Consider the following 13197-nt stretch of genomic DNA (forward strand, 5'->3'; position numbering starts at 1 on the left):
TATCTCCTGATCTACCCCTTAGGGTTTCACTATTTCCGCATATATACCCTCGATTTCTACTGTGATTTTAATTCACCATAATTGATAAATTTAGACATAACATATCTGGCAATTCATTTATTATATTTAGGTTTCTAAATACATCTACAAGGTTGATTTTTTTTTGTGTGTGCAGGGAGAGGCAAGTTTCTCAACATCAAAAATGGGAAAAATTTTATGAAAAAAAAAGGAAAGTAGCAAACATCTTGAAAATTTCAAGGCAACACTCCTCCCTCTCCTCCCTTTTGAAAGGAGGAGTGACAAATTTGAGACAAATCCAGCCAGATGAAGAATATGAAATGCAGTTCTGTTAAAAATGAACGCTATTCTCTACCTCCTGACACCAAATCAACGTTGTTACTTTTACAATTCTAGTGCTGTTTTACTTGCCCCAAAACATACAACCTAGCACAAGATTTGGTGTTCTTTTTAAGGATTGAGTATGTACAAGCTAGAGAGCTGGACTGTGGACAAACAAGCCTTTTCAAGCTAAAATGGCCATATTTATTCAGTAAGGCCATATTTTACGCCAACTTTCGAGGTAGAATTTCTTTCTAGATTAACGCTCATTTTGAGCATTTTTTAAAGGCTGACTTTTAAATTAAAGAGATTTGCCGAGTATGTTGGAATGTTTTCAGCATATGATTTGTAGATTTACTCACTAGCTCACTATATATGCTGCTTGATGACTTCGAAAGCAAACTCTCTAGCTTGTACACCCACGTTTTAGAAATTTTAAATATTTCTCCAGGAATAAATATACTTCGTGCAATAAAGCCAGAGTAGCATTTATATATGTGCGCTCTTAAAACACGTAAAGAAAATGCTACGTCTATCTAACTCTTCAGTCTGCATTATTTTATCATAATATATAACCAAATGTAAATGTAGCTTCTAAATGCATAAAAAAAGAATACAATGTAGACCAATTCCTTGATATATGAACTATGTGAGCCTTGAAGAACATGCTTAGTGATTCTTTCTAAGTAGCAACTCTTTATCACAGAGAAAGAATCCACAAACAATGTGATTCTTAAGCCTTCTAGCGCTAAGATTGTAAAAACCATCATTCTCATATCCTACTAACCCAATGAATTTTTTCCAGGAACTTTCAGCCAAACAATCAAAAAAGAAATGTTTCCCTTTCGGCTGAAAAATTGGTGGTTGAGATGATGTTGCTAGTATCAAGGGACTACTACATGCACCCATCATACACATTGGAAATTCTTGAATGATTCCATTCCAAACAAGCAGCAATGTGCCGAAACTTTCTCTAGAAACTTGGCAGTCAGAGGGGTAGGGGATGTTGGAGGGTCTATGGACTTGCTTCATGATTCTGCTTCGAACAACGTGCAACATGGTAATCTTTCTTCTAAAAAGTTAAAGGGGATAAGAGACGATAGAGGGATAAGAATCCCATTTTATCCCACTAACTTCATTTCTCACTACACAAGAACGTACCTCTTCAAAACAACAGACTGTTTCCAGTCTTAATAAAAAATACTAACAACAATCTTATTGGGAATTGCGTTTCATCGAGCCAGCAGAAGTAAATGTTTTGAATCTTCATTCACATTCGGATGTCCAGCTTTCTGTACGATTCAGAAGTCTTTTTTAAGTTAATAGCTAAGTTTTGTTTCACAATCCCAAATCCAAGAGTAAACGGAAAATTGACAGTAGCAATTGTTAAAAACAGCAGGGATGGTTAAAAAGGCAGTAGATCTCAAATAGCCAATTAGCAATATGTATGCTGAGAGGCATAAATTTGAGTCTCAGCTCGTTGATGACTATTAGCTCGTTGATGACTATGACTCGTTTATGACTCGCGAGGATGAAATAAAATGTCAGTCGGGAAAAAATAATGATGGGTGAAAACAAGAAAGTATGAGATTATCAATAAGGCGAAATACGGTGCCGTGCATGCAAAGATGTAGACAAGAATTGTTGCGGGAAGTGGGAGCAAACCTATGAAAAAAAATATAAGAAAGGGCCTTTCTATGAAGAGTGTGAAACTTGAGGAGTACTTTTGATGACTATTTAAGATCTACGTAAAAATAAAGAGCAACACTCAAACTTTAAAAAACAGATGAAATACTGAAAACAATAAAGTGTTAAGAGTAGGGCGTTAAAAAACTGAAAAGGGGTGGTCCACCGTCCACTCAAAGTTCCGTTTTCTTGAATATAATATACAATAAATCTTAATTTTGAGTAAAGGCTTGACCAAAATACCCTCCTACTCTATCCAGTTCACATGCCTGATTCAAAACACCGGTACTACCTATGCTCAAGAAATAGAAGTTAGTTACTTTCTAAACAAAGAATCTTGTCATCGTCTAACACAGACATATGCACAGGTTGATATTAGGTCCACGCATTCTAAAAAAAAACTAGTGACTTTTATTGTTTCCCCAATAATTTCCATAGAACTTGCCAAATTTTCTGGTTTTGAGCACCGTCCCCCCTCACTATGCTGTCTTGCAGACATTTCTATAAAACAATGCATATCCAACATGTGACTCTGGAGGCATTGAGACCCCATCCCACCCCAAAAAAAAAAATCGTTCGTGGTTTATACTATTTTCATCGTGCTTCATACGTTATACATGGTTCGTCTGTTTGTTAACTGTTTTGGCAAGGTAGCGAACGTAGTCCACAAGTTTCATTCTCACAGCGCATCATTTTCACATTTTTAGATACAATCCTCCAAAAAAGGCGATAGGACCAGCATTCTTAGAAACTGGACCATGACTTTCAAATTCAAACTAGTATTCTCATAGAATTTAGATTTCTTTCGGTAAATAAGCATGATTTTTTCGGATTTTTCTGTTCTTTCTTAACATGTTTCACTTATATCAAGGTTCCAGATAGAATAAAAGTGGGGCTTTGTATAGATATGCTAGTACTGGCTACAGATTGAGCCTTTTCTGATGTTGAATACTTGGAATAACGAGGCATGTATCTTATTTAAGATCTGAATAAGGAGGCACAGGGATGGACCATGTCCTCCAGAGGTCTCGTTTAAACTGCATGCAGCCAATACTGTCTGCAAAGGTCACTACCCTATCCAGAGTTTGACAAATATGCGCAGGATGGGCTTCGCGGGTCACCAGCTCCTGCTTAGGTATGCAACTTACATAAGGCCTATCCTCAAGAATTGATGATGCTGGAGGTACTGTCCCGTTTGTGGTCCCTAAACTCGAAACATTGCTTACTTGTCAGCAGAACAAAAATATGTTCCAAAAAGAGGCAACTAAAATAATACTCAGACCCCGCTTCGGCAATTACGTAACTGGCCTTGAACTCTTGAAATTCCCCAATTTATTCACCCGAAGACATGATTTAAAGGTGAAATTAGGGAAAGTACTATTAGCAAACAAGAAGCACCGATCTATTCTTCCATTATCCGTTTAGACAAGTAGAATCACCAAGTTTCACAACAACAACAAAAAACCCGTAAAGTGCCAAACGAAAAGATTTGTAAACTCATTCGTTTCATATTTTGTTAGTGTCTTCCATAACTAACTTTCTTTTCTTCGGGATTGTAAAAGCAGCATAGTTTAGCAGTTCATTTGTAAGTGCTACGATTTATGTCTGCGAAGGTAAGTTCATTCAAAATAATTGCAGATAACTACATAGTAACTATCTAAACCGGGTAAACAATCACTTTTCCGAACAAGTTTTTGTTTAATATTTGAGAATAAATTATTTGATCTAGGTGAATAGGCTTCAGAGTTTCAAGAACTAATATTTGACCTGACATCGAAAAGTTTTCGATCCCTTTTTTATTTAAGGCTATAAAGGAGTGTTACCTGATTTATGTGGATTTGCCCTTTTTGGCTGATTTCTCATCAACAATTAGTTGATGATGCCAAATGCAGATAATTAAAAAAAAAATCTGTTTCAGATAGTCTAGGGCAATGCTGGGCTCATTAAGGAAGAAAGGGAAGACAATGAGCTAAATATGGCCCTAGAGTAAAGTTTTTTTTTGTATTGACAGTTTGGGATTTTGGACTAACTATTGATGAGAGATTAGCCAAACTAAAATGACACATCCTCAAGACAAACTAACTCTTGTTTAACAGTCTACGACCGAAAAGAGCCCAAAACTTTTGGAAGCAGCACAAATATCAACTCATGAAGCTGTCTGAAGCCTTTACTTACCTAGATCAAGTGCCTCATTCTAAAATATTGGAAATATATTTGTTCGGAAAGTGATTGGTAGGTTTGTCATAAGAGAGACTGTTTACCCAACTATATAGTTACTTAAAAATAATTTGAATGAACTTATCATCACAGACATGTGTACCTCAACTTACCTACACAGACATTAAGAAATGGCAGAGAAGAATAACGAAATTACGTTTATTTACGGAAACAAAATTCCGCATAAATGTCGATTTTAGTTATAGTCAGGATTCCGTTTCTAAGAATGTCAATTTGACAGCTATTTTGGAGAATTTTCAACCCATACTATGGGCCAAAAATGCAAGAACGAAGTCTTGCATTAGCATCCAACCGTGAGAACGGTGGATCACGTTCACCAGCCTGTTCAAGAAGAATAAGTGTCGATTATTTTTATACTTTCTTCTAAATAAGTTCCTGAGTATTCGTTCCTGATCTAACGCAAATACTACCAAGAGCTAAGGCACTTGCGACGAGTCGGAAGAGCCAACAGCTCATATGGCATGAGCTCTAGCAAAATTCTAAGAATAGACTGATTTAAAAGAAAATCAGGGGCTTAATATCGGTCGGTATCTGAAATAAGAGCTCTGAGACACGAGCTCCTTCTAAATATCAAAATTCATTAAGATCTGATCACCCACTCGTAAGTTGAAAATATCTCATTTTTTCTAATTTTCCCGAATTAACCGTCCCCCCACTCCCCCCCCTCCAGATAGTCGAATCTGGGAAACGACTATGTCTAATTTAATCTGGTCTGGTCCCTGATACGCCTGCCAAAGTTCATCGTCCTAGCTTATCTGGAAGTGCCTAAACTAGCAAAACCGGGATCGACAGATATGTCACTTTTTAAATACCAAGTGCCATAAAAACCAATTCCAATACCATTTTTGGTGAATTTTTGGTCCACAAACACAAAAATGATGAGTTTCGCTTCAAAATAACCATGGAAAGGATGGACGACGTTCACAATCATGTTCAAGAAGAATTGGTGCCGATTATTACTGGACTTGTTTGTAAATAAGTGCCCAATTGTGCGCTCCTGATATAACATAAACACCAAAACTAAAAATCTTCAGCTACAAATATAGGATATTCACCTATCTAGAAATTTAAAATTCATAGTTACTTACAGATTCATCCTTGGCTTCGGGAACTAGTCTTTTGTGAAAGTCTTTCAAATCAGATACTGGAAGAATATGATTGCCTAACAAAGAGGCAAATACGACTAGACGATTTGGGTTCAAGTTTAACTTCCGTGCAACTACGTCAAGTAAAAGTTCTTTCGTCTGAATGGCTCCCTATGAAAAAGAATTCGTATTACAAAGAATACAAATACATATCTAAAAGAATACATAGAAGTTTTAACCAGTGAATTATTACCTTAAACACATATAAAAAGTACACGCGTTAAATACAAAATTATAATTAATATACAGACATGTAAAACACATAGATAAAGTCGTGTTTTGACTGGAAAGAGCCTATTTTAAAGCAAGAAAAAAAAAAGAATAAGGACGAACGTCCTCTAAGTGAACCTTCTCTTCGATACGAAAGTCCAAGGCAATGACATTTTTTTTAAATTCAAGAAGACTTTTTTCTGATTAACCTTAGCGATTTTTCGGTAAAATTACATACAAGCACAATTATTTCATTGTTACGTTATGACGGATTAGGCTATTTATAATATAATAATACGTGGCAAATAGTACATAGTTATTACAAACTACGCTTAACTCAGTCATTTAGAACTTCATTTTTTTAAGTCAAAAAATAGTTTTTTAAACTTTGGCTTTTACTGGCTGGCACAGACAAAAAGCTCATGGAGATAATAAAAGCTTAAAACTCATACATTGACCCACAATTGCCTTAAATTTAATTTTAGCCCGGTGTCAATTACGAACAACGTTCAGAAAAATTTTCCAGCTACATTTAGGCGGTTTTCTAACTTAAAGTAACTCAGAAAGTTATCTTAGAGAGTTTTTAAGGCGGGGCTCAGATGTTCAAAGATGGAAAAGGATAAACTTGGAAAGAGTTTGTTTCAACAGCAATAGAAGAGTTCAAGTTGTTAGCTGATAGTACGTAAAACTCATCGTCATCTGCGCCAGCAACTCTTATTTTATTTGGATAGACTCAATCTTATTTGACACAAAATTGTCCAAAAAAATCTTAACATTGCATTTGACTTTGGACTCAGGCATGAGTAATTAATCGTTATAATGGGACAAGATGGTATTTTGAATATAGGAAATATAGAGTGCCATCTATTTTCTACCAAAAGTAAAAATATATAATATATACAAGAATAAACAGATAGCACCCCAGAATCAATAGCCAGTGGATTGTTGCAGTCCCATAATTGAATCCCATTTTATCAGTTTTTTCTTAGAAGACAACAAAGTTGGAACACCATAGAGGAAAGCTTCAACATTGATGTCAAATAATTACATTAGCAAAAGCTAAATGAATCTTAGTTATACGAATGACAATCCAAATTCTCAAATTGAGAACCTGATCATCAAATTTGTTTCCTTTTCACAACCTGATTGTAATTTTGATTTACAATCCTACAATCAGATTATCTCCTGAACTGTAAAATCCACGAGAACTGACAATTAGACTGTAAAATTCTGTGAAAAATTCTAAAGCTTACAACATGTATACATTTTGTCCTGCCCTGACGAATGAAAATCTCCTTTTTAAAGAAATTACATAGCTAGTTTCTTTTTTTATTGTTGCCTTTAAGATTTTTTGTGTGTGTGCGAGGGAGAAGGGGGGGGAAGGTCAGATATAATTAAGAAAATTAGTATACAACCCTGACAAATAAAAATGGACTCTGGTGCCAGATTTCTACCTTGTGAATAGATTCAAATATTGCACCAAAAAAGCAATTTCCAGATGAGTGGTCCGAGTTATAGAAAAAACATACACTTTCCTATGCTCAGGTTTTACAATAAAGCATATGGGTCCTACCGTTTGGAATTCGATTCCTGGGGGGATTCAAAGTGCGGTTAGTCTACCCCAATTCAAGACACACCTGAAGAAACACTTCTTGACAGACCAGCGTTGAAAAAAAAAGTGTTTGTTATAGTGACTGGAAGTTGTGAGACGACAGCATGTTTGTTTTTTCCTCCTTTCAGTGTTCTTTTTTCTCCTTCTCTCTTTTTTTTAAAGTAGTATAGATGAAGTTGATTTGAAGTAATAAATCACTTTGACTGCCTTTACAGGCCCATTTGGGCTTTCCTGCAGTCGAAGAGTGTAATATATAGTAATTTTGTTAAATAAATTATTTGTGAACTTGAACTTTGTCTACCAAATATCTTATCAAAGATTCATTCGTAAGGTATGTGCTTAGGTAGTTATATTCAACTGCTTCGTTTACTTCACTCAACTGTTTTCAACCTCACTGAACTGAGCGAATTTTCATTGAAAAAATAGTTAATAAAAAAAATATCGCGGCATCATACCATTAAAAATTGACAGCTAACACCACATTAAAAATTGACTGCTAACTCCACCTCCTCTCCGCCCCTCCCCCAACACACAGAAAAAAAAAATACATTTCGTACAGCCTTCTCCTGTGTACTAGAGGCTCTTTTCTTAATTCTAAGCTTGAGGTGCTGAAAACGGTCTTGTCTTTTCCCTTAACTATCTTTACCTTAAAAGTCCTTACCTACTTTCCTATTTAAAAGAGTAGGTTAGATTAAGCAGGCTATTGCCATAGAATATTTAATCAAAACACAAGAAAACCCGAGACACTTAGTTGATAATTCCCATTGTCTATAAGTAGAGTGGAGAAAGTTCTGAGAGATGAACAACATGGATTCCACCACAACAGATCGTGTTGTGACCTAATATTTAGCCTGAGAGTCCAACTCGAAGAACCTAAAGGATGGCAAGTTCAACTACTCACAGTATTTATAGACTTTCTCAAGGCCTTCAACTCGATACACCGCGAGACCATGTGGAAAATGTTAATGCATTATGGAATCCCGATCAAAATGTAAATATAATTAAACCGTTTTAACTTGATATTATGTGCGCAGTACAAACAGAGGGTGGCCTAACGGAGTGGTTCACCGTTAAGTCAGGTGTAAGGCATGGCTGCATTCTATCGCCAGTATTATTTGCCATAGTCGTAGATTTTGCGCTTCGTGGATGTAGCTTCAGTGGGGGGTCTACAATTAAACCTACTAAGAAAACTTCATGATGGTGTTTTTGCGAACAATATTGCACTCTTCGCTCACGAATCAGAAGCTATACAACACAATATAAATGAACTTGGGCGTGTGACAAATGCTGCTGGATTCTCCATAAACACTAACAAGACTAAATCAATGTCAAATGCGGTCATTCCTGACTTAGCTGAAGGACTCTCGGTCAACACTGAGGCAATTGAAGTAGGGAGAGAGTTCAAATATCTTGACAGCATTCTTACGCAAGATACCAATCCTGAAAGAGAAATTTTGTGCTGAATAGCATTGGCTGGGTCTGTCTTCAATTGTCTTAGAAATATGCGGAGAAATAACAAATATTCTCAGAATCTAAAGCTCAGAATTTATAATAGCAATGTCCTCCCCGTCCTTACATATGGCTCTGAAACTTGGAGCATTTGCGCAACTAGAAAAACGACTACGGTCATTCGATAATAACTGCCTAATATCTATTTTGAATATACATTGGGCGGAGAGAATAAGAAATGATGAGATTTATAGCATGACAAATCATACCCCCATCCATGATACCATTAGAAAGCGACGATGGATGTATTGGCGGCATATGGTGCGAATGGGTGATGGAAGGCTGCCAGATGACATATGGTGTTGGACACACCCTGGCGCCCGCAAGTCGGGACCCAAAATGACCATTGGCAGAATGCTAGAGAAGGCGGCGAAGTTGGCGAAGTCTTATATGAAGGAGCTTTGGTCAATGGCCCAGGACAGGTCGTCATGAAGAACCACTGTTGCTGCTTTATGCGCCTTCAGGCGTGGGATGACCTAAGTCTAGTAAGTAAGTCTATAAAACAAGTACTAAAAGGAAATCTAACAGAAGCAAAAGGAATGAATGAGGGGAAATAGAGTATTTGAATATAATACTTAAATGAAAGCGTTTGAACAGATAATTGACTGATGCTAGTGTCGTTTCGTCCTGTGGTAGCACAAGGGATTGATACTCTGCTTCAATGCCTCTGGAGAACCTTATCCTTTTACCTTTTATCCTTTTACCCTTAGCAGTTTGCCACGGTATTTCTTTTCCCGTTTTAATAAATCAGTTTATTCGTTGTTTTGAACTATCAAATTTCTCAATTAACGCTTCAATGCGTAATAGACTACGTAATGGCGGTTCTTCCATGAGAGTTAGGTTGTGTTCCTTGTGAAGTAAATAGGTGTTTGTCCAACATCCCTAGTTTACGAGGATATGCCTTAGTGAAAGACAATTTTAATAAGTTTTCTTTATAATGTTGAACGTCTATTAGCGGAAAAACACGTTTATGAACGAACGGAAGAAACAGGTGAAAAGACGCTGCTGAGGCCGTTAACAGTCGAATACGCGGCAAAGCCATTAACATACTATGTTAAGTATACGTATATATATATATATATATATATATATATATATATATATATATATATATATATATATATATATATATATATATATATGTATATATAATATATATATATAATAATATATATATATATATATATATATATATATATATATATATATATATATATATATATAAGCTGTGGTACAACTCATTTATTCAGTATATTATGTTATTATGTTTTTATGAGTATACTTTGTTTTTAACAAGCTTAAAAAACGTTCAGAAATTAAATAAAAAAAACAAGTTTTTTTCAACTGAAAGTAAGGAGCGACATTAAAACTAAAAACGAACAGAAATTACTTCATATATGAAAGGGGCTGCTTCCTCATCAACGCCCCGCTCTTTACGCTTAATTTTGACTCTTTCTCTCAACTCTTCTTTTTAAAACAGTAAAAAACTTTAGCGTAAAGAGCGGGGCGTTGATGAGGAAGCAGCCCCTTTCATATACGAAGTAATTTCTGTTCGTTTTAAGATTTAATGTCGCTCCTTACTTTCAGTTGAACAAACTTGCTTTTCTTATTTAATTTCTGAACGTTTTTGAATCAATGCATGTTTTGATTTTGGCTCTCCGCAGAGGAATAATTAAAACGAAATTTGCATATATATTTTTTTTTGGCTAAATGACTTTCTCATAATTTTGATCGATTGATTTTGAGAAAAAAAGAGCGAGAGAGTAAGCCTAGTTGCCCCCCAATTTTTTGGTTAATTAAAAAGGCAACTAGAACTTTTAATTTTTTTACGATTCTTTTTATTAGTAAAAGATATACGTAACTTATAAATTAGCTTACGTAAAGAACTTTTTATTCTCATGTTTTTATTACACATATGAGAGGGTTCGCCCTCTCGTCAGTACCTCTCTCTTTACACTAAATCTTAAATTTTGTCCCGATTCATTAAGAATGACCCCAGAATCACAAAAGCCGTAGAATAAATAGTTGACATTACTAAAAATACTTTAGCGTAAAGAGCGAGGTATTAGGAGGAGGTAAGCCCCTCATATGGGTAATAATTTCTGTTCGTTTTAAGTTTTAATGCTGCTTCTTACTTCCAGCTGAAAAAAACTTTTTAATATTTATTTTTTCATTGTTTTTTTTTAAATAATGCTAGTAAATCCTGCGCTCCCGTTATGGAAATTTTCTTCCCCCATGACACATTCCTCAATGGAAAGTTCCCCCAGGATATCCCCCTCTTCTCAACCCCTCCCCCAACCAAAAAATTCTCCTGAAAACGCCTGTACACTTCCCAATAACCATTACTATATGTAAGCACTGGTCAAAGTTTGTAACTTGTAGCCCCTCCGAGGGGAATGTGGAGGAGTAAGTCGTCCCCAAGACATAGTTATAAGGTTTTTCGACTACCCTGAATAAAATGGCTATCTCAGAATTTTGATCCTTTGACTTTGGGAAAATAATTAGCGTGGGAGGGGGCCTAGGTGCCCTCCAATTTTTTTGGTCACTTAAAAAGGGCACTAGATTTTTTCATTTCCGTTAGAATGAGCCCTCTCGCAACATTCTAGGACAAATGGGTCGATACGATCACCCCTGAAAAAAAAAAAAAACAAAAACAAATCAACATGCATCCGTGATCTGCCTTCTGGCAAAAAGTACAAAATTCCACCTTTTTGTAGATAGGAGCTTGAAACTTCTACAATAGGGTTCTCTGATACGCTGAATCTGATGGTGTAATTTAAATCTGATGGTGAAAGTTAAGATTCTATGAATCTATGAATCTTCTAGGGGGTGTTTCCCCCTATTTTCTAAAATAACGCAAATTTTCTAAGGCTCGTAACTTGTTGCGTAAGACTAAACTTGATGAAACTTATATATTTAAAATCAGCATTAAAATGCGATTCTTTTGATGTAGCTATTGGTATCAAAATTCCATTTTTTAGAGTTTTGGTTTCTATTGAGCCGGGTCGTTCCTTACTACAGTTCGTTACCACGAACTGTTTGACAAATCCTGTACACCGTTTCTTTTTCAAAATGTCAAAAATCGGGGTTTAAACCAGAAGTATTTTTTTGCCATCGTCTTTTAATTTTTCCATTCAGGGTGGGAAGGGGGCAAATTTTTACCTTTGTTTGTTGACATGGAAGACAAAATGCAAAGAGGTCACTAAAACTGACAGCAATTCTGATCTATTACAAAATATGTGTATAGTAGCAACTTACTCGATTGGTTAATTTTAAGTTGCTTGCTGATAGGTAACGAGGTGGGTCGAAAACAGCAAAATCAGCACTGTCCGCCAGCAGAGCGTCAAAGTGCCTCTCCCGGCAAAATCCGATAACTTCTTGGTGATGATCCTCTATGCTGTACAGCTAAAATTAAAATATAAACGATGAAACAAACTACTTCACTAACAATTATGAGATCTGTATATTACCAGTAATACATTTTGATCATATAACGTTGAATATGTCTAAAGTTGCCCGAACCTGCTTTTCGGTTCCATATGGCTCAAACTCAGCATTATATATATATATATATATATATATATATATATACATATATATATATATATATATATATATATATATATATATATATATATATATATATATATATATATATATATATATATATATATATATATATTTGAACTATCATATACACATATACCCTCCTTTGCACTAGTAAAAGAATACAAGTAAAAAGTAAGGAGTGGAGAAAAGGGCTCCCCTAGGAAATAATTCTGGCCTACTTCAAGATTCAAAAATGGGGAGCACAATATACACTGTTGCTATTAAAATATCAACATGCATCCAGAAAATACTCATAACACTTTGGAGGAAAAACCATTTTTTCCTCAGTTTTGTTCATTTGAAAGCTGCTGCCCCCCCCTCTTCTTTCAAGATTGACACTGAATTAATTCCTACTATTTCTTTTTAAGTGAAGCTGATCAGTCTTTGTCTTAAAAAAGACAGAAAAAATTGAGAAATTGTGTTTTAGGTTTTTCAACCATTGTTAGAAACAGTAGATTGTGCAGTTTACGAACAGTGTTTTGCGTTACAAATCGTTGACACTACTTGCCCAATAGGGTTTTGGCAGGGTAAGAAAAAAAAAGTCATCCTCATAAGGCATCATTTCCAATTAATTTCGCAAGTCAGAAAAGGAGATCCTTCTAACCTATAAGGAAAAAAGCAAACAAACATGCTTCGAGCACATGCTTCGAGCACATATATTGTATATTTTTTTGGTTAATTTTTTTTAGAATAGAGACTTAATAGGCTGTACGATTTTCTAAAACAAAACGTGGCGCTAGAAAATGTGTTACGTGAACACTAATTTTCATGTATTTTTTCCTGTCATGTTTGTCTTTTGTGTGTGTTCCTCCTTTGTACTGTAACTTCTGTTTCCTTCTTAGTCGAAAA

The 13197-nt window shown here is 35.4% G+C and overlaps 1 protein-coding gene across 5 annotated transcripts in view; it reads right to left on the reverse strand.

Annotated features, from left to right (window-relative positions):
- LOC136034869 (constitutive coactivator of PPAR-gamma-like protein 1) overlaps nucleotides 1-13197 on the reverse strand; it is a 125549-nt gene that overhangs the window by 84125 nt on the left and 28227 nt on the right. For all 5 annotated transcript variants that reach the window (XM_065716344.1, XM_065716341.1, XM_065716342.1 and 2 more), the window contains exons 5-6: nucleotides 11998-12144; nucleotides 5352-5519 (exon numbers count right to left, since the gene is read on the reverse strand). In XM_065716344.1, the coding sequence (XP_065572416.1) occupies nucleotides 5352-5519; nucleotides 11998-12144 (315 nt within the window). The remainder of the gene's footprint in view (nucleotides 1-5351; nucleotides 5520-11997; nucleotides 12145-13197) is intronic.

Source organism: Artemia franciscana, chromosome 13, assembly GCF_032884065.1.
Source record: "Artemia franciscana chromosome 13, ASM3288406v1, whole genome shotgun sequence".
In the NCBI taxonomy this organism is placed as follows: Eukaryota; Metazoa; Arthropoda; class Branchiopoda; order Anostraca; family Artemiidae; genus Artemia; species Artemia franciscana.